We start from the raw sequence: 27978 nt of genomic DNA, 5'->3' as shown, positions 1-27978 counted from the left end.
CCCACTGTATATATATATATATATATATATATATGTATGTGTGTATCAAACCCAGCAGAATTCTTTTTCAAGATGCAGGGCTGGTAATAAATGAATAAGTAATTACAAATATGGATCAGCTATTTTTCTGAGATGTTACAGTATGTAACTAATATTCAAGACATCATAATAAGTAATATTCTACCACAACACGGAGCGAGATCATATGCAGCTCTTATCGTACTGTCGGACAAGCAACAATCGCAAAGTACAGATAAAAATCACACTGCTTCTGGTTTTAAGATTTTTATGATGTACGTTGGACAGAATCACGTGAACCTGGTGCACAGGAAGGGCCGGACCAAAGTCTGTCCTCATCCAGGCTGCGGGAAGAAGTTTTATCTGTCTAACCATCTTCATCGGCACATGATCATACACTCAGGTACAGCCATCAGATATTATGTGCTTGTGCCAGTGTTACTTTAGTATCAGTGGTACACTATTATAGTTTCTGTTCATTTAAAATTAACTTTAATATCTTCTGTTTTCACTCTAATTTGATTTAAAATGTTTCAAATTTGGTTGTTTTTGTCATTTTTATTAGTTGTTTTTTTTCTTAAATGTCTATATTTTTTATTATTTTTTATTTAATAGTTTTAGATATTTTAGTTAAACTAAACAAAAATTAGAAATTGAAAAAACTAGTTAAGTTGCCTTAACAATTAGCTGAAATAGAATAAGGTTATTTTTTATATATATATTTTATTTGATCCTTTTCAGTTTACAATTCACAGCACATTTTTGTTGTCTTCTTTTTCTTTTCTTTTTTTATTGCTGCAGGTTTAGTTGTAGTTTTTCAGTATTTAGTTTCTATTTCAATTTTAGTGTTTTAACTTTTAACATTTTAATTTAACTGATATTTCTCTGATTGCATTTCTTCTAGCTGTATAGTGACAAATAGTTTTATATCTATGTCTATATCTGGGTGTATGTATATATATTTTTTTGTAAATATAAAATGGACTTGCACACACATTATTATTATATATAATATTATAATTATATAATAATATAATATATTATATTATATTATATAAAATAATAATATAATATATTATGTAAAAGTTACTTAATTTTGTTTTTTTTAATCAACTAATGATATTTATCAGTAATCAAAAATATATTTTTGCATTCGTGCAGGTGTGCGAGACTTTATCTGTGAAACATGTGGGAAGTCATTTAAACGCAAGAATCACTTAGAAGTGCACAGACGAACACACACGGGAGAGACGCCGTTACAGTGAGTTCAGTGAAAAGGTTCATGTGGGCTAATATATTTATTGAATGTCACTTCATAAGAGTTTTTCTTGAACCCGTCCCTACAGATGTGAGATATGTGGTTATCAGTGTCGACAGAGAGCGTCACTCAACTGGCACATGAGGAAACACACGTCTGAAGCGCACTTCAACTATACGTGTGAACACTGTGGCAAACGCTTCGAGAAACTCGACAGCGTCAAGTTCCACAAACTCAAGAGCCATCCAGACAAACAGCCCACCTGAAAGACGCTTGAAGTCCTGTGTATGTGAAAAGATTGATTAAGGCTGTGGAACAACGTGTTATTTAGCAGTAATTGCATTTTGTGCACTTTTAGGTGTATTTTTTAATGAAAAATCTTTTTGTAAAAAATCAAGACCTGGTATTTACCTAATATATGCTTGATAGACATTCAAATAGAGGAGAAAAGGACATGCAAAAACGTACAGAGAGACACTGATCGAGAGAATCGACGCAGTTTTTGTTTTTTGTCAAATGTGTGTTTTTAGTTTATTCCTGTGCTGGACACAGAAAAACAAAACTGTACTTCTGCTGACACTGTATGAACAAACATATTAATGGTTTACACCAATTTTTTAATCTTATTATCCAAATCAGGGTGATATAATTAAAGTATGTCTGCTGTACCTTGCAGAAACCCATACTGTTTCATTAAAGCTTCAATTTATTTACATTGCCTGGTCCAATCCACATTTTTACAAACTTCGGTTAGAACATAGTCTTCTATGTAGCCCGAAATATTCCTGGTCAGCATATTGTATTTATCATTTATAACTTAAGCTACATTGCAGCTTTGACGGTTGTACACTTACCCCATATACTTAAATTGTAAGCACATAACCATCAACACATTAGTTTTTTACAAAATGTATCCATTTATATCAGTCCTTCGCTATCCAGGATATAGATGCATTTTTTTCTTCATCAGAACAGATTTGGAGAAATGTAGCATTACATCACTTGCTCACCAATGGATGCTCTGCAGTGAATGGGTGCCGTCAGAATGAGGGTCCAAACAGCTGATAAAAACATTACCGTAATCCGTAATAACGTTTCCGCCAGAGATAGAGTCCGTCTCCTGTTGCCATCTCACATCAACATCCACATATTTGTTTAGAACTGTTTTAGACCATTTTCGCTTGATCTGTGCATATTTCTCTTTTGATTCAGACGAGACATTTTTACTGGAGGAATCAATATTACAGATTTTGGACTTAGCCAGAAACAACAGTTTGAAGTTAAAAACTTTGTAATCATGGATGTTTATTACAAACATTCAGATTTTAAGACATTAATTGAGTTGTGTGGGTTACTTGTGGATTATTGTGATGTTTTTATCAGCTGTTTGGACTCTCATTCTGACGGCACCCATTTACTACAGAGGATCCATTGGCGAGCAAGTGATGTAGTCAACAAACCAGCTCATCTACATCTCGGAAGGCCTGATGATAATTTTCAGCCAATTTTCATTTTTGGGTGAACTGTTCCTTTAAAGGGATAGTTCACTCAAAAATGAAAATTCTGTCATTTACTCACACTCAAGTTGTTCCAAACCTGTGTGAGTTTCTTTCAGCTGTTGAAAAAAAATATATATATATTTTGAAGAATGTTGGTAACCAAACAGTTGACGGTAGCTATTGACTTTCATAGTATTTTATTTTCCCATGCTATGGAAGTCAATGGCTACTGTGAACTCTTTGGTTACCAACATTCTCCAATTTTTTTGTGCTCAAAAGAACGAAACTCACACAGGTTTGGAAGAACTTGAGGGTGAGTAAATGACAGAATTTTCATTTTTGGGTGAACTGTCCCTTTAAGTGTTATCAATTTATTTTCTTCTATTTAACTCAGAATTTATTCTTTTTAACTCAAACTTTTAGAATCTAGGTAAGCTGAAATTCTAAGCAGAGGGACATTATTTCCTTCAAGGTTCAACATGATTCAGCATACATATACTACTTATGTATAAATACATGCTTGTATTTGTAGATTCTTAGTTGGTGGTGTTGATAATATAAACATTTCCTTTTTTCTCTCTCGTTTCAATAGTAAGTCAACGGTCATATTTCACATACCTGAAGCTATTTTAAATGCATATGTCTACATGTAAACATTCCAAAACTACAACAAATACTCAGTCGTTCAGAATATGTGCACTAAAACAGAAGTAAATTGTACTGATGGAAGCATTGTATAAGACTAATGCATTTATCTAAACAAAAATCATTTCACATGTTTATGCTTCTTGGTTCATGAAAAGCAGGAACCCTGTGATGCTGATCATCAGTAATAATTTGTGAGAATGGCTCTGACTGCACAGGGAAGTGTTATTGAATATTTCAACTCTCGGGTAAAGAAAGTTCCCCTTGTGCTGCTCTTAAATATCCAGAAGAACCCCATAGATACCAAATGGTATTGTCTGTTTATTGCAGCGTTTTAGCATATCTCTTTAGGGGGTTTCAAGTGAATTATCTTGATTTCTGTGGGAGGCTGTACTTCATTTACATACAGAAGTTAATTTGTGTGAAAAACCTGGGAGTAGTCTGTTTTCAATCTTTATGGCTACCTGTTCTATTGTTAAGAGAGTGAGACCCTTTTACCAGACACACAGAGACCTTTTAAACGACTTCGAACATGAATTGTTGCATTGTTTTAAACTCTTATTAAGAAATTCTTCTGATCTAGCCAAATGGCATCAATAATCTTACAGTTAAATCTCCCTTTGGCCCCGTGGGCTATTCATAGGGGCACCTGCGGGGACATAACTGTTTGCTCTTTGGCTGGATTCTTTCTATCGTCAGACTTTCTGTAGTGCTGGCACCTGTAACTGGCTGTGATGTTTTCGTTGCTATTGGTGAGATGTTGGAATCCAGTAGCTATCTGGTCTGCCAACCATGTAGAGAATTGAGATTGTTGGGTTATTTTGTAGGAGTTAGATGCTGAATTGATTGAGCCAAATAAGCCGGCTATATTGCCTAACAGGTCTCGTTTTGACCGAGCAGGTGAAATTTGAACAGCGAGTCTGCTTTTGTAATAAGAGATTAAATCATCGAATCGTGACTGTAGCCATGCATAGGATTTATCATCATCGTTACAGTGTTCTGTGTAAGCAGAGAGAACATTTGAAATATTGTATGTTACATGTGTCATTACTAAATTTACATCATGTAATAATGTCTTATTTACATTTCCTCTAATCAGTCCACCAGGAGGAATTGGGTGCAATTCTGGGCATTGCCTGGGCCTAGTGTAACCACAGGTGGTTAAATTAAAGCAATGATGGACAGTCCATGAACAATTGTGTGGGCTGGTGAAATTGTCCATGCTAGATTCGCATTCTCCCACACAATAAGTTCCTTCCTTTCGGTTAGTCCACACAAAAGTTTTTGGTTTTTGTTCGTTTGGTGTAAGTGAGGTAAGGTTGTAAATTGATTCTGTGAACCTTAGGTGTGTGGTGTTGTGTGTTTCAGTGTGTGAGCACCTATATGTAAAAGGTTCCAAATTTTTTATAAGATAGCATAGCTTTGGATCAATACCATCGTTGTTCTTCTCATATAATGTGTTCATGATCCCTGGATCGGTTTTAAGTTGATACCAGGCAGTGATGTTGTGTACGAATTTTGGTGCATGTGTGTATCCTGAAATGTTTTCTGTCGGTGGGTGTGTGCTACCTGAGCTGCAACAAATTCTTGGGGTGCAATTTGGATCTGGTGCTAATCCGGGAGGCCATATAACTATCTCTTTTGGTACCACTGCAATTTCAGGTGTGGAAGGCCCCTTGGAATATTTCCACACCCACCTTCCGCATTTCAGGTTGTGTGTGAGTGAAACCCTTTGGCCCAGTCTGATGCACGTGGGCCCGGATATTTTTCTCTTGTCCGGTCTCCTTGGGATTGCTGCAGTCAACCACAGCAGTTGTAGACAGGGAAGAAGGAGCTCAAACCTCATCTCTTCAGTGAGAATCAAACTGAAATTCGCGCCGGAAAGACGTCTCTCGCCTAAGTAGGGAGATCACGGAGGCTGGTCACCACTGTAAGGTCCGCCCACTGGTCCAACGACGGTAGCCAGTGATCCGGTAGAAGGATTCTCGCGTGTTGCTGTCTTTCCTTTTATGCAGCACAACAATATTAAATTAAATACATTTTCTTGTGTTTTACCTCTTTTATTCATCTGACTCCAAAAATGAAAAGGGTTAGGAGAGTTGTTTGTTACTCATTAAATTTAGGTGAGTGTTTGATGCTGCGTTCATTTGCATGTCTTTGTTTTGTGGTAGTTTTTAATATAATTGTCCTGTTTTTATTATTTGTACATCACGTTGTTCCTAAATTCTTCAAGTTCCTGGATAATGTTTGGATTCAGTGCAGTTTCTGCTTGAATGAATTAAAGGGTGACTGAAAGCACAATGAGCTTGTCTGAAGTGTTATGAGGATGTTGAGTCATAACTGAGGCCTTGAGAGATTAAGACTGTCAGGAACAGTGACGGCTGCGTGTTTAATTGGCTGGTTGAGGTTGGGAAAATGCCGGTTTGTCTACAGGTGGAACACTGACGTCATTGTTCCTCTTAATAATCAACATTTTGTACCTGCATTGACTGTCTACACTCTTAAAAATAAAGGTTCCAAAAGAGGGCTTTCGCAGCGATCCAAGATCCATTTCGGGTTCTCAGAACCTTTCAGAGAAAAGTTCTTAAAAGAACCATTTTTTCATAGTGTGAAGAACTTTTTAGTCATATAAAGAACCTTTTTCCACTCTAAAGGACCTTTTGTGGAATGGAAAGGTTCCATGGATGTTAATGGCTCTTTATGGAATCACAGATGCTAATAAAGAACCTTCATTTTTCATAGTGACTTCTGCTTCTAAAATTCTTTTTTGAACGTTTTTGCCCAAACTTGTACTTGTACCCAAACTGTTTAATCTGAGGTCTATTTAACTAATTAATTGAAAAAAACTTTAATTAAGTGTAATCTGAGATATCATTTTTTTTAATCTGTTTTTGTCAAGCAATCTTCAAAATTCTCTTGACAGTAATTTTATAATTTTACTTGTCACTCTTGTTTTCTTTTGTTCCAGCTGTAGTTTCTTGATTTTCTGGTCCTGGGATCCGCCAGAATTGTGAATCTTTTGTTCCTTTCGTGTGATGTCCTAATTTCCTCCTATGTTTTTCTTAATCCATAATTACACTCCTACTCATAACAAAGCGTTAGTACATAATAAATATGCATCGTATGTACACACATACGCATATCCCCCCTAACACTTAGCTTTGCACCAACAACACATTTTTCTGTTGACATCAAGTCAGTTGTTGTGTTGATCCGGTCTGAACCTCCGTGGACTGAACAGTCTCCGTGACTACAGATGCATTACACCCACTCTCTCCCTCTCTAGAGAGAGAAAGAGGGAGAAGGAGGAGTGGTGTGTCACTCCCACCTGTTCACTCCATCCTCCTCTCTGTAAAAACTCTTATTTCACATGAGCGACAGAAGAGAGAAAAACAGGAGGCGTGCGTGACCACTCTTCGCCTAATTAACAGTCAGTCACTCAGGGATTTACCAAAGCTGCAAACCTCAAACATTTGACTAAAGGTAAGAGATTCTCCTTCCTAAAGCTAATCTAGAAACCTTCAACATACCGTTAGACATACCTTGAAGTAAAGAACTTAAACCTAGTTCTTTATGGAGCTGTGCAGATATCAGTGGGTATAATTGTGCTTGTTCATGCAGGATGATGTTGAATGAGTGTTTTGAGTGAGGTGTGTTCGTGTGACGTTCACAGATTCGGAATGAGATCTCATTGTTGGGTTTGTGTCAGTGACAGTCTGTGGCTGAACAGCATTTATTTGAAATTGAAGTCTTTTGTAACATTTTAAACGTCTGCCACTTTTGATCAATTTAATGCATCCTTATTGAATAAAAGTATTCATTTATTTGTAAAAAATCTTACTGACCACAAACTTTTGAATAATAACTGTGACACTGCATGATGCCAGTATTAATATTTACATTACATTACATTAATTATTTCAAAGAATACCATGATAGTGCCATGGTACATTTCCTACTACATCCCAAAAAAATGTTAATACCATGGAATTACAAAAAAAATAACGCTACTGCATGGTATTTTGAGCAAGTATAGTAGTACCACTATTTAAAAATGAATTTCAAATTACCGTGGTATTCCCAGCTGATACCTGTAAAATGGTACTGAATGATTGCCATGTTCATATACCATGGTACTTCACAAAAGCTGTACGAAAGCTGTCATCGGGGTGGTACCTTTAGCTACTAATATTTACACTTCAGGTATTAATATGTACCTTTACCAATATGGACGCTTTAGGTTCAATACGTTTTGAAAAGGTACCGCTTTTGTTTTCCGAGAGTGCATGGTAGTTTTTGTAAGTAAACTCGCAAATATTAACTTAACCCAATAATGATTAATTTGTGTAATAAGAGATTTTAATAGGTCAAAATCATATTAATTCATTTTGACAATAAAGAATAACTGAGAAGTAATTTTGTGAAAGTAAACTTTTAGACTTCAAGTGGGGATCCAGTGATATAATGACTGATTATTATTATATATATATTTTTATTTTATATTTATTTTTTAATGAGGTGTTATGTATAATGTACAGTACAGTTAATGTAAATATGTAAATGTTAATAACTGTAATACTTAACCTGGCATTAAACATTAATTAGTATATTATGCGTTCTGCTATCAAATAATACAAATGTGACCCTGGAGCACAAAACCAGTCGTAAGTCGCTGGGGTATATCTGTAGCAATAGCCAAAAAATACATTGTATGGGTCAAAATGATAGATTTTTATTTTATGCCAAAAATCATTAGGATATTAAGTAAAGATCATGTTCCATGAAGATATTTTGTAAATTTCCCACTGTAAATATATCAAAACTTAATTTTTGATTAGTAATTATGCAGATTATGCATAGCTAAGAACTTCATTTGGACAACTTTAAAGGCGATTCTCTCAATATTTAGATTTTTTTGCACCCTCAGATTCCAGATTATCAAATAGTTGTATCTCGGCCAGATATTGTCTTATCCTAACAAACCATACATCAATGAAAGCTTATTTATTCAGCTTTCAGATGGTGTATAAATCTCAATTTCGAAAAATGGACCCTTATGACTGGTTTTGTAGTCCAGGGTCACAAATGAAAGTTGCATGTTCTCAAGGGACATGGTCCGTCTCCATCTCTCCCAGAAATGAGCAGTACCCAGAGCTCAGAAAGACAATGTCCCATGCACTCTCTACTGACCAACACAAAGCCCGCTTTATTGTTTTTGCAACCGCTTTTGCTATGCACTGTTGCCTCTGATTTACCTCTGAAACAATGACAAAATGAGGAAACCCGATAGGCTAGTTGAGCGTCGAGTTTCAGGGCTTCAAAAACCGGATTAATGATGCAGAACACGGTGAGTAAACATTAACACACCCCTATAAATGATTTTCATGTAGGAAAAACAAGCACACTTGTGTTTGCTGTAGGCTACACATACCGCATTCATCTGTAGAAAGCATTTTCATTTCAAAGACTCGAGGCTACAAAATACTAACACGCTGTTTGTTTATTCCTCATGTCTCCATGGACTCTTAAATATTCACGGGTGACCAGGTTAATAATAGTTTACAGACTCAAATCTCTCTAATATGGAAGCAAACAGCTGATTTTGTTAGATGGTGAGACAAAAATCTTTTAGTTTTTTTCGGAAGAATTGTAGACAACAGCTTCAACACGACGAATCAGCAGACTGATAAACATTGACCTGACTTTTGACCTTTTGATGTTAAAATCATTATGATATTATTTCATCCTACGTTTGTTCAGACAACTTTTGTTCACATACAGAAATGTATACATACACTTGTATATATATATATAGACACACATATATGTACACCGTTTAAAAGTGTGGGGTCTGTAATTTTTTTCTCTTCTGCTGCTCACCAAGGCTGCATTTATTTGGAAAAAATACAGTAATATTGTAAAATATTATTGCAATATAAAATAACTGCTTTCAATTTGAATATATTTTAAATTGTAATTTATTCCTGTGCTGCAAAGCTGAATTCTCAGCATTATTACTCCAGTCTTCAGTGTCACATGATCCTTCAGAAATCATGCTAATATACTGATTTGATGCTCAAGAAATATTTCTTATTATTATCAACGGCATGTATTTGAAATATACATCTTTTTTTAGCATTATAAATGTCTTCACTGTCACTTTTGACAATTTTAATGCATCCTTGCTGAATAAAACTATACATTTCTTTTTTAAAAATCTAAATATATTTACGTGTATAGACCAATGATTCCTCGAATCATGAGGAGGCCTGAGCTGTTACTTTTCCAAGTCATCTGACTTCTGATTTTTACCTGAAAAATTGCTTATAATTAAATGATATTTTACAACCTGTCATAACATTTGAAGTCTAGTGATGCTAGGACACTCGGCACATTCGACAGTAACTCTGACAGTCTGTAATTGTGAAACATGTCACATCAATAGCACTTTATTGATGTTTTTTAAATGTTTATCTCATCTGTCTTTGGACAATGACCCGATCAGAACTTTCTGTTCATCTTAAACCTAAACAAACTCTGACCTCACATCAGAGACGTGAGCATGTGACACACACGTTGTGTGGTGGTGCTCAACCCTTGGGTTGCAAGTGGCCTTAAAGGTTTATGGACGGTGATATCAAACCTATTTAAAGTCCTATTATATTATTATTTAAAGTCTATAAAGGCCTCATAAGTGACCTCAGCTCTTTGCAGGACGTGATGCGTCACCTGACAGCAACTTATAGACTGTCATGTTGGTGGACTATAAGCAGAAGTATAGCTCATTAAGTGAAGTTATTTGTGTTCAGAGGCGATCAGGTTACAGTAATGCCTCTCTGAAAGGTGCAGAGTGTTCTCTTCTCTTGGACTTTATATTGTGTTTTAAAGGAAATGCTCTTGTAAAATCACCTCCCTTTGTTTCCATAGAGTCACTGGCAGTAACTGTTTTCACAACATAGTCGAGCGCTGATTATCAAAGATTTGAACACAAATAAAGACGTTATTCAAAATGACATCAGAATGTGGCATATATTTAAATATTATAGCATTTTTACAGTTTACAATTATATATTTATAGGTGTATGTGTGTGTATATAACCCCTATATGTATACTAATATATATATATATATACACATACAGTATATTAGTGCTGTTAAACGATTAATCGCGATTAATCGCATCAAAAATAAAAGTTTACATAATATATATGTGTATTCTGTGCATAGTTATTATGTATATATAAATACAAACACATGCATGTATATATTTATGAAAAATATGTTATGTTTATATATTAATATATATTTATATATAATATAATATATAAGAATATAACTATATAAATGTATATACATGTAAATATTTTCAAAATTTATACTGTACATGTGTGTATTTATGTATACATAATAAATATACACAGAACACACATATATATTATGTAAACAAAAACTTTTATTTTGGATGCGATTACTTGCAATTAATCGTTTGGCAGCACTAAGTAACATTTAAGTTATATATGTGTGTGTGTATAAATATTATTTAAAATTATAATATTTAGATACCAAATGTTACTTGACATTATTTTAAAATGTATACAAATTATATATTTTAAAGAAAAAAAATCGAAAAAAATATTTTTTAGTTATGAAATTATGCATTTATTTAAATACATAAAACATATGCCTAAATAAAAGTACAAGTGATAGTTTTTCATTATTATTATTATTTATTTTTATTTTATTTGACTATGTTCTAACCAAAATCTGACCATCTGTGTGAGGAGTCACAAGCTCAATGTCCCTAATTTTCTTGTATTTGAATAGTGACCTAGAATCATGCAGTCTCTTGCTATTTCTTATCTTGGACTTTTGGACCTCATTGCATGTGTGGAAAAGTAAAGCAAGGTTTTTTGTCTCTCCCATTGTGTTCACTACAAAAAGCGGTTTCAAAGACTCTTTAAATATTACCTCAGGTCCTTTGGTCTATTCAGCACACTATTAATACACAGATCTGGCCTTAAAGAGAACTGGATATGGCATATGTTTGTACAGTATTGTATTGCATTTGTTCAAATTACACACCTTATTCTGGTTATATATGTATAAGTACGTCCTCATTTCATAAATTCTCACAATTACCAACCTTTGTTGACCAGTTCTTAGTATTGATCAAAGCTCAAACACTAGTTTGACGTACTTAACTTAACTAGTGAGGCGTATTTTTAGAGTTTTCTTTTTTTTATAAGAGTATCTTATTAAAGAGTTTGTGTGGTTCGCATGAACTTTTGATCTGTGCGACCAGCGTTCTGAGGTTAACGAGGGTTGTAGTTAAATTATTTACTACAGCAAAACCACCTTCTTTTCCTCGCAGCACTTCTTGTTCTTATGGTGTACTTTGTTTCACAAAATCATCTAAGCGATTATGTTTATTCTATGTTCATTTATTAAAAGCTGTCAGTTTTTTAATAAAGATTAAGATACATTTTGGAATAAAACACAAGGCAAAACAAAATCCCCATAATATTATATTATTATAGTAGTATTAACAGTAATAATAAAAACAGTTCTTTGTTGTTAATTGTTTTTATTTTACTTTTTCAGGTGTCATATCCATCCAATAAAAATGGGTTGCTTTGGATTTTTGAAAGCCATGATGTTTCTCTTCAATGGTGTCATCTTTGTAAGTAAAGCTTATGTTTGTTTGCTGATGTTTAAATATATTTATGAATTGCTCAGCATTATAATATCCAGCCTTATTTGCACTGTTTCTTTTTTTCCCCCAGTTGATTATGTTTACAATTATTCTATCGAATCACTTCAGGTTTACCTGCTTTAATGTACAGTGACAGTGGCCATGCTTGAATAAACACAGAGACTATCTACTTATAAATAGTTTCTCTCACTCCAAAACATGTATTTGCATTTACATTCTCAGCTGCTGTTGTCTCAGTGAAGTGACTCAAGACTATATTGCACAAAATCTGCAAAGGGGTCATTAAATATAACAAAGCGTGTAAAAATTAATCAGTTATCAAACTTTGATAACTGCCTTAAATTAATTCAACTTTTGAAAATATTGTTTTTTAAACCAGGAAAAGAGGTGTTTCTTTTATTTAACCCCATGAAATGTAGATCCTGTTGTAAATAAATCTCTTTTTAAAACTTGTTCCATTATTACCCCTTAGCAGATTTGAACTCTTATATTGAATGCCAAGTGCGATGAAAATATAGCTAAAACATGGCTCTGCTGTGGCAGCAACATTTATATCTTGTCTGCTTCTTAAACAGTGACTTATTGGTCCAAATACATTTAGGGTGTTAATATGAGGATCATGGCACATGTTTAAATCAAGTCTAATTGTTTTTTTTGTGGTGCAGCTGGCAGGAGCAGTTATTCTAGGTGTGGGGATCTGGGTGAAGGTGGACAGTGGGTCTATCCTGAATTTTCTGCAGAATATACAAGGAGCCCCAGGTGAGCTGGGGCAGGTGTTGAACGTAGGATACCTCCTCATCGCTGTGGGTGCTGTGCTGCTCATCCTGGGCTTCCTGGGCTGCTGTGGAGCGATCCGAGAGAGCAGGTGTATGCTGCTGCTGGTATGTCAAAGCAGACTCACACAACACATAATGAGGTTCCCACGATCCACTCTTAAACCCCTTTAAGAGTGGATCGTGGGAACCTCATTATGATGCGATTTCAATTTGTACTTTCTCTTTGGAGTGTTACAAGCTCTTGGTGCATAAAGAAGATCTGTAAAGTTGCAAAGACTAAAGTCTCAAATCCAAAGAGTTATTCTTTATAAGAGTTAAGAGTCAGCCACACCTACCTAAAACGACTCGTTCTAACACGCCCCCACATATCTATGTCACGATGTGGGAAGATTTGCAAAACACCGCCCAAATGTTCATGCAAAGAAAGAAGGTGTAACTTTTATTCTCGCTGTAGTATTGTTGTTGCCGCTGCCGCCATGTCGTGAAGGTGCTGTGTTTCGTTGTGAAAGCGAAACTACTTTGGTTGGCCTTCCAAAAGAGGACGACACATGTGGTTGCCGCAAGCCCGCCGGACGCTCCTTTGTCGAATCCGCCGGCCGCGCCGTTCTTAAGCCCGCCCACCGCCGCTCACTCAAGCCGGCCTCCGCTCACGCTAGGCCTCCGTGTGTGACGCTGTTTCGTTGTGAAAGTGAAACTGCGTTTCATTACACCAAATACACAAAATAATGTTATTTTTAGCAGCATCATATGACCCCTTTAAAATAAAGGTTCCATGAGGACTCTTTAACATCCATGGAACCTTTACATTCCACAAAAGGTTATTTAGATTATTTAAATATTCTGCACACTAAGAAAAAAGTTTAAGAACCGTTCACATTGGGGCAGCAAAAATGGTTCTTCTAAATGTAGAGAATTTAAAATATAAAACAAAATATTTTGATTTATACTGTTTAGCTTTTAATTCATATTTGAAAGCCTTTATACATATACACTCCTTCACTGTCGTAAAGCTCCCTCTACTGCCCTCTAGTTGCGATGCCGCAAAACGACTGACAGCTCGATGCATCACATGAAAAGACGTCCAATGATAAACTAACTGTGTGGTTGGGCGTACTAATAAGATGGGTTCAAATGCTATTACAATTTTTCGTTGAAAGATAAATTTCTTTATTTTTCTGGCAGTGACCATGCTATTGATCTTGTTAATTTCTTTGTGTAAGCCATTGTACATTGTATATTTTTATTTATGCACAAAAACAATTTTCTCAAAGCCTCGCCTATTGATCTGGTGTCTTTCTTACTGAGATTTCCCTTGTAAAAACTCATTTATGACAATAAGAATAACAAGATTTTCCTTCCTTTTCGTTTTATGTTATTGTATTTCAATGTTCTATTTTCTTTTCCCTACTAAGGTGGTGTAAAGTAGCCTACAGAAAGATATTTATGAAAATATTGCATATTTCATTGTTGTGGAAAACTTTTCCCACTTTTTTTTTTTACCTTTTGGCGTTGCTGATCATCTAAAAGAGGGTGTTAAACTATTTTAATTATTTAAATTTTTTTGGTCATTTCATATAGGCCTTAAGAACTTTGATTAAGAGATTGAATTCGGATGTACAAAATATTAGAGATTTTTTTATATGCGCTATTATGGGATATTTTAGGCCTACTTATGTAACCTAGGCTTTAAATTTCCTTTCTTTTCTTTTTTAAGGGTTATAATGTTATTGCTCTTTGAAAAATGCCATATACTTTTATGTCTTCATAAGACCTAATTTATTAATTAATTTGTTTGTTTGTGTTGATATTTTAACCTTGCAAGTGTGAAAAGCTAAGTCTATAGAATGAACATGCTTAGATGTGTTATACGTAAGCTGCCTGATATGTATTTCTTTGTGTTTTTTAAACGTTTGAGTTGTACCTTTGCGCATGGTAAAACACACACACACACACACACACACACACACACACACACACACACACACACACACACACACACACACACACAATATACACACACACACACACACACACACACACACATACACACAGACACACACACACACACACACACACTTATACACAGACACAGACACACACACACACACACACAGTAAATAAAAAATAAATTTAATTATTTTATATATTTATATATATATATTAAATATATTTTATCTATGAAATAATTAAATAATCATAATCATTAAATATAATAATTAATTATAAAAAAATATATATATTATTCATGCACACAAAAGTATTTAGCCTAATCATGAATAAAAATAATAAAATAAATACAGTAATAAGTATTAGATACAATTAAATGTATGCATTTAACATATTTAGAAATAAAACAATTTTGGGGGAAATTACCTATTAAACAAAGATTTCAAATAAATAAATTACAATAAATTATTTACATACAAATAGTTCGTGCGTCATATGATCACTCCTTCACCCCACCGCTGGATGGCGCTACTAACTCCTGTCCCTTCGCTCTGGTCTCCTGCCATTAAACCTGCTGTGAGCCCGAGGAGGAGTCAAGAACTCCGTGTTCTCACATCACACACCCACTTGTGCCAATCGAGCTGTAGATTGAGCCGAGCTCTGAGCCATATTCCCTGCCAGCTCGAGTTTCCCACCCTTCCTCATCCATGCAGCATCTTCAGGCGCAGTGAGAGAGACTTTCCTCTGGAGCTCTGAGAGAAAACTCTGCACAGCACTTGAGGCAGGTGTTCGTGTGGCCACAAAGCCCAGAAGAGGACAAACAACAAAATACACCATGTCCACTGGGGAAAATGCACCTGGTACAGAAAAGTGAGTTGTTGATGGCTTGTTTATTTGAAAAGGAATTTTGAAAGTGTTGCATTTCAAGTTTCTACTACTCAGCAAAACTGAAACTTTCATGCTTTGTGGTTCTGTAAGTCTCTAAATGGCTGATTCAGTGAAATTTGTTTTTCTCTTGATGTCAAATTTTCACATCTCTTCCTTCCTTGTTTTGCAAGAGTCTGGTTTGAGCTCAGCTCATGCTCTCAGTGAGAGAATGAAACGGCCATCACTAAATATAATGCTTAAGAAAGCTTCACTGCTGTCAGATGTGCTCTTAATGCTGTTTAAGTGGAATCATTCGCAGTGCAGTGTGACATTCATATTCTTATCCAAAGGCGCTGGCTGTCCTTGCCTAGTCTGTGTACTCTGAGCAAACATCAAACACCTTGACTAGTGACACAGTGTGTGTGAGCCATATTCTGCATTGCATTTGTGCTTGTTAAAGGTTAGAGATACCTTTAAATTACTTGTAAAGTCATGCAATTGCTTTAAACCAGTTGGTTTTGCATCTCTAACAGGCTGCATGTGGATTTAAGCAAATCCATGTTGGTTAGTTTATACATTTCATAAGCAACAGGTGCCAGAGGGCTGTATGTCTCACTTTGAGACTATGCATGTTTATCTGCTCTTTAATCTAAATTAGACTCCAAAAGCAGGATCAACCAGTTGACATTAATTAGTCCTGCTAAATATATCTTCAGTGGTCATGTGCTGAAAAACTCTGCATCTGGTAGCATTCATAATTTATAAAGGGCGCTGCTGACAGGTCTGAATGGAGTCTTGGTATTTAGTAGTAAATGTCATTCATTTCACCAAGTGACTTTGCTTGTGTTTGTGTGGGTTTACTTAACATGAAGAGCTTTGGAGCAAAGATGTCCCCAGACGTTAGCTAAATATGACAAACCCAGCTTTAGTGAAATTAAATTAAATAATTAGATATAATAACTTAATTTTATGTAAATGATTTGTAAATTTAAAATTAAGTTTTGTCAAAATGTGTTATACATTTTTGTGTGCATGAAAGTAATTTAAATTTTATCTAAATACTTTTTAAATGTATTTATTCATTGTAATTAATTTGGTTATTTTGTTCCACTAAAATGTAAATGTGAACCAAAATCATCACAATTAAAAGAACCAAAGACTTAAACTACTTCAGTCTGTGTGCATTGAATTTATTTAATACACGAGTTTCACAATTTGAGTTGAATTACTGAAATAAATGAACTTTTCCACGACTTTCTAATTTATGGAGATGCACCTGTGTGTGTATATATATAATGTGTATGTATGTAAATTTGGATATACATAGACACATTTTTAGCTAAATAATTTAATTAAAAAATAATTAATTAGTTAACTTGTTCTAATGCTGTCTGTCAATTGATAATTGTCCCCTATTTTATTTCATTTTAATATATCTTTGTGTGCATTTCTGAATTGTGTTCATATTATGGGATACTTATTGTATGATCTCTTTGCTATCATTCAACCTTGTTACATCATAAATTACTATATTTATCTGCAGTATATTGGTCATTGGAAAGCTTGCACTCTAGATACTGGCTTCCATTAAAAAAAATCCACAATGACCACTAATAATAGTCTAATGTAGTCATTATAATAAATTTTATATAAAGCTATTGAAGTCTCTGGCATGTGCTCATTGTGTGTGTGTGTGTGTGTGATCAGCTCCAGACAGACGTCCCTACAGGCCTGTCTTGATGAATGCATGGAGGCCTTGGATCTGTTCCTCAACAACCACTTCAGTGAGAGTTTGGACAAACTACGGCCACGGTGAGAGAAGTCTTATTATAATCCTAATGTGTTTCTGTCATTCTTTCGTTCAGTTTCTCCTCCCCTCCAGTATCTGTGTGAGTGATCTTAAGAGCAGGCGAGCTGTTTAGTAAAGGTGTGGTACCTAACATACCAACCCAATAAGGCTCTGGTTTTCAGTCAGATGCTGCTGTGAATGTGCTGGTCTCTGAAGCACTTGGTTAGTAGGAGTAGTAGATGTCATCCCATGATAGCATGCTTTATTTCCATTGTGATCGAGTTGCATCAGGTGTGCTCCCTTGTCCAGGATGTGAGGTGTTTACCTAAAGATCACACCCTCAGGTCTGACAATAGTCCTGCACACAGAGCCACTTCATTAATCTTTGGCTGGGAGAGTGAGTAACTTTATGCTGGGAAGGAAACCACATGCTTAAGTGACTCCAACCCTCATTTTTATATACAGGCCCACCTGGGAAGTACGTAATTCTTGGTTTCAGACTATAGATCTTTATTTTATTAGTATTTTAGGACAGTTTCTGGCTAGTCTGTGTTTTAAAGGTGCAGTTTATTTTAATGTTTTCTTCAATTTCATTTTAATTTACAGAGACAACTATAAGTAAGCCAATCGTAGGTTAATTTCTCTGAAGAACTATCAAAACATTGCTCTGTTTGTTTGAAAATTCTGGCATTGCAACGTCTCAGCCAATGGCATGAGTTAGGGGGCGGGACTATCTGCTTGTTCGACCAATGACAGACTGGGGAAGTTCCTGAAGAAATTATTTCATTAAAATAATTAATTAAAATAAGTCAATATTTTTAGATTCTGTTTGGTGTGACGGATATTACACACTCCACTCTTTAAAGAAAACCGTTTTATCTATTTATGAACATGAAATGCTTTAAAAAATATATATATTAAAGTGGCGTATGAAAAATGCAAATTTTTTGATGCAAGGGTTAAAGTGGTGTCAGGAAATGACAGAAGACCGATTTAAGCACCTTTTACACCAACGCCACGACCGAAATCGAATGCTTCCCTACTATATAGTATGCGAAAACATACCTTTTTTAAACGGTCGTGAAGTACGTTCAAATTCAAATGTAGTACCTACTCGGACAGAATGCAATTTCAGATGCACCACAAGTATTTTTAATCGTTCTAATTCTATGAAAATAGTGACGTTACAACTATATAATTAGATTCACTTTTTGAGTGATTTTTTTTCCAGCTGATGAACGATAAAAACATTGACGACCAATCAGAATCTACCCGACTTTAAAGAGCTCAAGAATTTAAAGCAGCACACGACAAAACTGCAGCATGCACTTATAATAAACAGAATATTAGTTATTTATTTTATTGCTTTAAATGATCATTTTAAATGAAAATATTTTATGTAAATATTTTGTTTATTGTTAACTGACAGGGCTTTAAAGTGAATAATTATAACATGAAAATACTGTACATTTGGATAAAATTATATACAAATTATTATTAAATTAATTTATTTTAAAGCTTTAATAATTTTGTTCAAACACATTTTTTATTTTAAAATATTTTTGTGTGCATCAATATTAATAATTTAAAATATTTTAATAATTTATAATATATATAAAATGTTTCCTAAAATATGTTTCTGGGAAAACTCAATTTCGCTGGATTCAATTTCAGAGCAGTTTTTTCCCCCACAGGTGATGAACAATAAAAACATTATCAGGTCGTTTCACTGCTAATTGCACAAGTCAGTTGAATTCTGATTGGCTGTTAAAACACTCGAGCATTTAAAGTGGCAGACAACAAAACTGCAAGCTGTGGACACTATACAGTTATCTTTATAGTTATCATTCTTGGTGTGAACAGGCCTTTAAGCTTGCATCACCCTAAACGAAAAATGCGTTAACCGCTAAGTCAAAGTGAAAGTAATGCGTGTTCTTGCGTGAATGTGACAGGAACATAAGTGTTCAATACTGATAGAGTTAATAATTGCATTCACTTTTTTGCATAGAGAAGGTTCAAGGCATTAACCTTCTTTATATTTAACTAGTAGCCTGCTGTGTTGGAGTGTGATCTCATGTTGTGTGTGTGTAAAAGCATGTGTTGTGTTGTATTCCAGGGCTAAGGAGAGCATGTATCACGCTCTGATCTATGCCACAGTATTAGAGATGCAGGCCATGATGACCTTCCAACACGACGACATAGTGCATGCTGGGAAAACGATGAAGAGCGCTCAGGAGGTGTGCCAGAGGTAGAAAAAGAGCCAAAGCACTGCATTCGTTTCAGTCATGGAGAGGCCTTCTCCTGTGACCTTTAATTTTTAGGCAAATGGGGTCATTTCCATGTCAGCTGACCCGATCCAGCGGCTTTGAAATTTGCTTGCATTTGCATGGAGATGGAACTGTGTGGCTTTAAATGACAGGCAGCTGGTCATGGCTAATGAGGAGTTTTACTGGCCTTACATAACATAGATTAAATGGAGTGGAAGAGATGCATATATGTCCTACGTATGGGAAGCACATGCTATGTTACAATGCAGCACTAATCCAGATGACTGTGTGTGGGTGGATTCACCATGGCAGTGGTCACACATCAGCTCACTTTCAGTTTGCTTAAGAAACAGTGAGTCACAAGGCAGATCCTTCTAAGTGATCTCTTCCTAAACCCCTCCAAACATCCTCTTGGGAGAGTGACGTTAGTTTGTGTGTGTGTGTGTGTGTATAGTGTGCGTGTATATGTGTATATATGTATGTATATGTGAGTATACAGTATATATATGTATGTATATGTGAGTATACAGTATATATATGTATGTATATGTGAGTATACAGTATATATATGTATGTATATGTGAGTATACAGTATATATATGTATGTATATGTGAGTATACAGTATATATATGTATGTATATGTGAGTATACAGTATATATATGTATGTATATGTGAGTATACAGTATATATATGTATGTATATGTGAGTATACAGTATATATATGTATGTATATGTGAGTATACAGTATATATATGTATGTATATGTGAGTATACAGTATATATATGTATGTATATGTGAGTATACAGTATATATATGTATGTATATGTGAGTATACAGTATATATATGTATGTATATGTGAGTATACAGTATATATATGTATGTATATGTGAGTATACAGTATATATATGTATGTATATGTGAGTATACAGTATATATATGTATGTATATGTGAGTATACAGTATATATATGTATGTATATGTGAGTATACAGTATATATATGTATGTATATGTGAGTATACAGTATATATATGTATGTATATGTGAGTATACAGTATATATATGTATGTATATGTGAGTATACAGTATATATATGTATGTATATGTGAGTATACAGTATATATATGTATGTATATGTGAGTATACAGTATATATATGTATGTATATGTGAGTATACAGTATATATATGTATGTATATGTGAGTATACAGTATATATATGTATGTATATGTGAGTATACAGTATATATATGTATGTATATGTGAGTATACAGTATATATATGTATGTATATGTGAGTATACAGTATATATATGTATGTATATGTGAGTATACAGTATATATATGTATGTATATGTGAGTATACAGTATATATATGTATGTATATGTGAGTATACAGTATATATATGTATGTATATGTGAGTATACAGTATATATATGTATGTATATGTGAGTATACAGTATATATATGTATGTATATGTGAGTATACAGTATATATATGTATGTATATGTATATATATATATATATACCTAAATGAGTTTACAAAGTGAAAAACTAATGTTTCAAATTGTATAACTAATATTTAAATATGTAGTTAAAGATGCATGTCGAGTGCCATTTTTTAAAACTTAATTGAGCAAATGAATTGGAAGCAATTAGCATTAGAAATTACTTATTAATTTGTTTTTGTACAAATTTAACTACATTTTCTATATATTTATCAAAAACAATTTAAAATGACTATTTTCTATTTTAAAATATTGTAAAATGTAATTTATTCTTCAGTGTCACATGGTCCTTCAGAAATCATTATAATATACTGATTTGTTGCTTAAGACATTTTTACTTGTCATTGAAAACTGTTGTGCTGCATAATAATTTTGTGGAAACTGTGATACATTTTGTCTTGAAGAATAGAAGTCTTGTAGATTAGAAATCTTTTATAACATTCTAAATGTCTTTACTGTCACTTTTGATCTATTTAATGCATCTTTTCTGGATAAAAGTATTAATTTTTTTATTTTTTATTTGAATGTATTTACATTTTTATTTTTGAATTAATAATTTTTTCCCCCATCCATCTTCCATTAGAAAGTTGTGCCTTTGTGCCTGATCTTAGTCTGATCACGTGTGGTTGTAAGTATGCTAGACATTCTCATTGTGTGTTTTTTCACTCATCTCTTGAGTTCTTGCTGTTCTCTTTCAGGTTCCGTAAGAAGTCAGGTGGTCTTGGGACCCGAGGAGCAAATGATGATCTTTCAGAAGGTGTGGTTATTCTAGAAATGTCCATCTCACACTGCTATTATAGGAGGAATAAAACTCAAACAAACCTATTATGTGGCACAGTATTCATTTTGAAGTATGATGAATTTGGTAACTTCTAGGCTATAAAGCTAGCTAAAATCTGTAAAAATTTTGTTTAAGATGCTTCATTTAATGACTGTTTTATGATCAAATGTATTACAAACAAGCTTTACATTTAATTTTATGTTTTACAGAGCAGCTCCATGCTGAAGTGTGTTATGCCGAGTGTTTACTACACCGAGCTGCTCTCACATTCTTACAGGTTTGACACATTTCAAGTCAAATTTCACTCACAAAAAGATCATCTCCAATGTTTTCTTTAAACTATGTGTGCATTTTGGTGTCTTCGAGGTCTTAACCTTAACGTCAAGAACTAAACATCTTTTTTTAACCTCGGATTAAAGGAATTGTTCACCCAAAAAAGAACATTTTAAAATAGTCTTTTTTATGTGAAAATTTTGCTGAAAATGGAACACAGGCCATTTAAAATGTAGATGAGTTTGTTTCTTCATCAGAACAGATTTGGAGAAATGTAGCATTACATCACTTGCTCACCAATGGATCCTCTGCAGTGAATGGGTGCCGTCAGAATGAGAGTCCAAACAGCTGATAAAAACATCACAATAATCCACAAGTAATCCACATGACTCCAGTCCATCAGTTAACGTCTTGTGAAGTGAAAAGCTGCATATTTGTAAGAAACAAATCCATTTTTCACTTCACAAGACATTAATTGATGGACTGGAGTCATGTGGATTACTTGTGGATTATTGTGATGTTTTTATCAGCTGTTTGGACTCTCATTCTGACGGCACCCATTCACTGCAGAGGATCCATTGGTGAGCAAGTGATGTAATACTACATTTCTCCAAATCTGTGATGAAGAAACAAACTAATCTACATTTTGGATGGCCTGAAGGCGAGTCAGTTTTTAGCAAATTTTAATTTTGGTTTGACCTATTCCTGAGGCCTAAGACCACTTTTAACTCCACTCCACTCCAGAGCTCAAATCTGCACCTGATTTCTCATTCTTTGTTTGTTGACAGGATGAGAATATGGTTGGTTTTATTAAAGGTGGAATCAAAGTACGGAACAGTTACCTCATTTACAAGTAAGTCTGTAGCAAGTAAGTGAAGGAAATCTGTGGTTTTACTGTCCGTACATGATTCCGGTTTGTGCGCCAACATCATGCCCTTGAATTGAACTGTTCAGTGAATCTGTCTGCTGTGATGTGAATTACATCATGGTTCTCATGCAGGGAGCTGCACACCTTCATCCAATCAGATACAACTTTCAGAGGACCAAATCACAAGCACTTAGAGGGCGGAGTCTCATTTGGGATTGGGGCTTTCAATTTGGTATGTTCGTCTGGAATATTGCATCTCTATTTCTTATGAATAATCTCCAGATTTTCAACTGTGTTGCTGTTCTTTGCTATTACACAGACGCTTTCACTGTTTCCTGCTCGGATACTCAAGTTGCTAGAGTTTGCTGGCTTTTCTGGAGATAAGGTGTTTTTTTGTCTCGAATTTAAAAATTACACTCTTACGTTCTCATTTTTGGAGAGACATGCCAGTGGGCTTGTTTGTGTGTTGTTTGTTGTTGTTGTTAATAGTCTTTGGTGTGTGTGTGTGTATGTATGTGTAGGAATTTGGCATCTCTCAGCTGTTCACGGGTGCCACCTCTCATACCCTGCGCTCCATGCTGTGCGCTCTCCTCCTACTCTGTTTCTACACCTTCCTCTCCTTTATTTTAGGTAACATGTATTTGTGATACATTATGCATTCAATATCCACATAAAGCAGACATCTTACATCATTAATGCAAGATTTGTTTCTTTAGTTAATTGTGCAACCTTAAGGGATAATTCACCCAAAAATATAAATTCTGCTGTAATTTTAACGTTTCGGTATGCATTTGAATTTCATATATAGACAGACATGGTTTCTACAAAAATATGAAGCAGCACAACTGTTTTCAACATTGATAATAATCAGAGATGTTTCTTGAGCAGCATATCGGAATGATTTCTGAAGGATCATGTGACACTGATGACTGGAGTAATGATGCTGAAAATTCAGCTTTGCATCATTTGAATTGCATCGCAATTGAATTTTGCATTGCATTTGAAAATATTCAAGATTTAGATTGTAGTAATATTTCACAATGTTACTGTTTTGCTGTATTTTTGATCAAATAAATGCAGCCTCAGTGAGCATAAGAAACTTCTTTCAAAAACATTTAAAAAATCACACTGAGCCCAAACGTTTGAACAGTAGTGTATATTGAAATGATGACAGAATTCTCAGATATTTTTATGTTATTAATAAAGTGATGTTTTGTGTAGGTACTGGAGAGGGGGAGGTGGAAGAGGCAGAGCAACTATTGAAGCCATTTCGACTGCGATACCCACGTGTATGTTTCTGCTTCTCTTTCTACTTTATAAATTAATTGATTTAAAATTTCAGGGCCATGTTCACATTTATAAAGATGTTTTGTTTTAAATTCTAGTACTTTTTATTCCTTTTGTACTTTAAAGACCACATACAATCGAAATTGGAGTTTTGTGGAGTTTAGTTCACGTGCGCACTCTTTGAGCTGACTCATGTGCTTGTTGACAAATTCACATTTGACAGATTTAAACATTTGAAAATGTGCAGTGTTTGCATTTTTAGAAAACATTTGAATTCCGGCAAATACAGATGTTTGTCCGATATACTATTGTAGAATAAGAATGTCCACCCCCCCCACCCATTACCGCCTCCAACCAACTTGCTATTGGAACCTGAATAAGAAAGAAAATGTCTCCGGTTACTGTCGTATTCTCGGTTCCCTGAGAGCAGGAACGAGACCTTACAAAGCATTAGCAGTGGGAACTCCTCCCCTTCTCCGAAAATCTGGAAACCTTATAGGATAATGCCAGTACAATAAACTGGCCAGTTGTCGCTAATTATGCAAATCATATGCAAATACTGACAAGTATAATGTGATAAGAGCGACAATCAAAATCTCAAAATCTAAGACTGAATGCTTGCACTACTGATCGAGCAGCGATCATGGCGACCTTCGCAATGTCTCGTTCCCGCTCTCAGGAAACTGAGGTTACTACAGTAACCAGAGACGTTCTCTTTCGAGTGTTCACTCTACATTGTGAAGCATTCACAGCGGGAACAGTATACAATTCCGCCGTGAGAGCGGCAATGATCAGCCTGAAACAAAGGCTAAGACCACATCAAGCATGTGATAGAACAACACACAATTCCCAACCAATAGTGATGCCGCTAGGAAAGCCCGCAGCTGATGGGTGGAACTAGACCAATGAACTTCTAAAGTCAGGTGTACCAAATTAGCATATCTGGCCAGAATAAACAAGCAGCTGCACTGAATACAGGGCAGACACAACATCAGTAAGGTAGCACTGTGCAACGCAACAAAAGCACATATAAAAATGTACATAGGCCTGCACAGTGTCAACAGCTGTAAGCAGTAACAAACTGTGCCCCGAACTGCAGCATAGCAATAAACTAGAAGAATAAGTGAGGTTAGTCACTCACCAAAAGCACTTGAGATGCCAAAGACGGCACATCCAACTTGTTAAACCTGGCAAACATATTCTGTGAGGACCAGCTGGCTGCGAAGCGCAAATCCCGAAAAGATGTGCCTTTAGACCAGGCCCATGAAGAGGCAATAGCCCTCGCCAGGGCTTGAACGGGGGTAGAGAGAGAGTTTCAGAACCAGTGCTAGGTCCCACGGCGGCACCGATGGTGGGCATATGGGATGTAATCTCCTCGCTCCCCTGAGAAATCTGACTACCAGAGCATGCCTCCTGATCGATTGCCCATCAACTGAGGAACGAAACAAAGCAATAGCGGCCACATAAACTCCTGTTATCTAGAAAATGACAGCTCCCCGGGTCTATGTCTCTATCACAGCACCATTTCACAAACACTCCCCATTTAAGAGCGTACAGACGTAGAAGGTGCCTAGTAGAAGGTGCACGAGACTCAGTGAGCTTGTCAAGCACACGGGACGGACAGGGTGCTTGACCCCTGAAGTAGCCACACATGAAGGCTCCACAGCTCCGGGCTGGGGCGCCATATCGAGATGTTCGCTTGAGACAGCAGGTCCCTCCTGAGGGGGATTCGCTAAGGGGGAGCCACAAGCATCTCCCTGAGGTCTGGAAACCAAAGTTGAATCGGCCAGTTCGGGGCAATGAGGATCACCGACACTCTCTCTTCAGGGGGCCCGGCCCCCAGTTTATCCTATAAGGTTATCCAACTAGAAGAATAAGTGAGGTTAGTCACTCACCAAAAGCACTTGAGATGCCAAAGACGGCACATCCAACTTGTTAAACCTGGCAAACATATTCTGTGAGGACCAGCTGGCTGCGAAGCGCAAATCCCGAAAAGATGTGCCTTTAGACCAGGCCCATGAAGAGGCAATAGCCCTCGCCAGGGCTTGAACGGGGGTAGAGAGAGAGTTTCAGAACCAGTGCTAGGTCCCACGGCGGCACCGATGGTGGGCATATGGGATGTAATCTCCTCGCTCCCCTGAGAAATCTGACTACCAGAGCATGCCTCCTGATCGATTGCCCATCAACTGAGGAACGAAACAAAGCAATAGCGGCCACATAAACTCCTGTTATCTAGAAAATGACAGCTCCCCGGGTCTATGTCTCTATCACAGCACCATTTCACAAACACTCCCCATTTAAGAGCGTACAGACGTAGAAGGTGCCTAGTAGAAGGTGCATGAGACTCAGTGAGCTTGTCAAGCACACGGGACGGACAGGGTGCTTGACCCCTGAAGTAGCCACACATGAAGGGTGGGGCGCCATATCGAGATGTTCGCTTGAGACAGCAGGTCCCTCCTGAGGGGGATTCGCTAAGGGGGAGCCACAAGCATCTCCCTGAGGTCTGGAAACCAAAGTTGAATCGGCCAGTTCGGGGCAATGAGGATCACCGACACTCTCTCTTCAGGGGGCCCGGCCCCCAGTTTATCCTATAAGGTTATCCTGGTGTTATCCTATAAGGTTTCAGGATTTTCGGAGAAGGGGAGGAGTTCCCACTGTGAATGCTTCACAGTGTAGAGTGAATGCTCGAAAGGAAACACTGCTAGTCAAGCCGTAATATGGGGTCTTCATTGGGTGTTTTTGGAGCTCATGTTCTGATTATCTCTCCAGGGAGCGATTTTCCTCTTCTTTGCAGGTCGAGCCGAAGAAATAAAGGGCAACATTGACGAGGTGAGAAACGGGAGGAGAACATTTTCCAGAACAGATCATTCATAAATGCTGAGTACTGAAATATCAGTCATTTGCAATCTGACCGCATAGCATTTCAATGGTTTTAAAGGGGTCATATGATGTTGCTAAAAATAACATTATTTTGTGTATTTGGTGTAATGCAATGTGTTTATGTGGTTTAAGGTTAAAAAAACACATTATTTTCCACATAATGTACATTATTGTTTTTCCTCTATGCCCCGCCTTTCTGAAACGCGTCGATTTTTACAAAGCTCATCGGTCTGAAAAGCGAGGTGTGCTGTGATTGGCCAGCTATCCAGTGCATTGTGATTGGCCGAATACCTCAAGCGTGTGACAGAAATGTTATGCCCCTTACCATACTGTGTTTCCATCATACAGTCTATGGTTTCCATGTGTCCGGTGCGATGAGACAAAACCAATAAAACCCATTACAAATGAGGCATTTGTTGCATCCAGTGGGGACATAATTACTGATTGTAATGACTTATATTGTGTTTTTACGCTTTGCGTTGCGTATTGTGCCGCGTACACCTAAAACCATGTCAAAATAAAAATAAAGTAGTTTCGCTTTCACAACGAAATACACAGCGGCTTGAGTGAGCGGCGCCCAGCGGATTCGATAAAGGAGGCT

At 35.9% G+C, this 27978-nt stretch overlaps 3 protein-coding genes across 4 annotated transcripts in view; all 3 read left to right on the top strand.

Moving 5' to 3' along the window:
- Positions 1-1555, top strand: part of LOC107553636 (zinc finger protein 653-like) — a 4490-nt gene extending 2935 nt beyond the window's left edge. The window contains exons 3-5 of the mRNA XM_016235920.1: positions 307-421; positions 1180-1279; positions 1365-1555. Of these exons, the coding sequence (XP_016091406.1) occupies positions 307-421; positions 1180-1279; positions 1365-1542 (393 nt within the window). The 3' untranslated portion in view covers positions 1543-1555. The remainder of the gene's footprint in view (positions 1-306; positions 422-1179; positions 1280-1364) is intronic.
- Positions 1556-6802: 5247 nt separating this feature from the next.
- Positions 6803-14647, top strand: LOC107553635 (tetraspanin-1-like). The gene is made up of 4 exons (XM_016235918.1): positions 6803-6903; positions 12022-12100; positions 12799-13014; positions 14624-14647. The coding sequence occupies exons 2-4, from the start codon at positions 12044-12046 to the stop codon at positions 14645-14647; spliced, it is 297 nt and encodes a 98-aa protein (XP_016091404.1). The 5' UTR covers positions 6803-6903; positions 12022-12043.
- Positions 14648-15004: 357 nt separating this feature from the next.
- Positions 15005-27978, top strand: part of zgc:158403 (tetratricopeptide repeat protein 39A) — a 20669-nt gene continuing 7695 nt past the window's right edge. The window contains exons 1-12 of one of the 2 annotated variants that reach the window (XM_016235973.1): positions 15005-15022; positions 15498-15726; positions 17431-17535; positions 19629-19760; positions 21987-22045; positions 22279-22346; positions 23131-23195; positions 23343-23442; positions 23530-23595; positions 23732-23840; positions 24432-24499; positions 27267-27326. In XM_016235973.1, the coding sequence (XP_016091459.1) occupies positions 15692-15726; positions 17431-17535; positions 19629-19760; positions 21987-22045; positions 22279-22346; positions 23131-23195; positions 23343-23442; positions 23530-23595; positions 23732-23840; positions 24432-24499; positions 27267-27326 (867 nt within the window). In that variant the 5' untranslated portion in view covers positions 15005-15022; positions 15498-15691. Of the gene's footprint in view, positions 15023-15456; positions 15727-17430; positions 17536-19628; positions 19761-21986; positions 22046-22278; positions 22347-23130; positions 23196-23342; positions 23443-23529; positions 23596-23731; positions 23841-24431; positions 24500-27266; positions 27327-27978 lie in introns of those variants that run through there. The other variant, XM_016235972.1, reaches the window with a different exon arrangement.

The sequence above is a fragment of the Sinocyclocheilus grahami genome, unplaced genomic scaffold, assembly GCF_001515645.1.
Source record: "Sinocyclocheilus grahami isolate Dianchi unplaced genomic scaffold, SAMN03320097.WGS_v1.1 scaffold476.1, whole genome shotgun sequence".
Taxonomy (NCBI): domain Eukaryota; kingdom Metazoa; phylum Chordata; class Actinopteri; order Cypriniformes; family Cyprinidae; genus Sinocyclocheilus; species Sinocyclocheilus grahami.
Note: the sequence above shows the minus strand (reverse complement) of the source record. Positions and strands in the feature narration are given on the sequence as shown.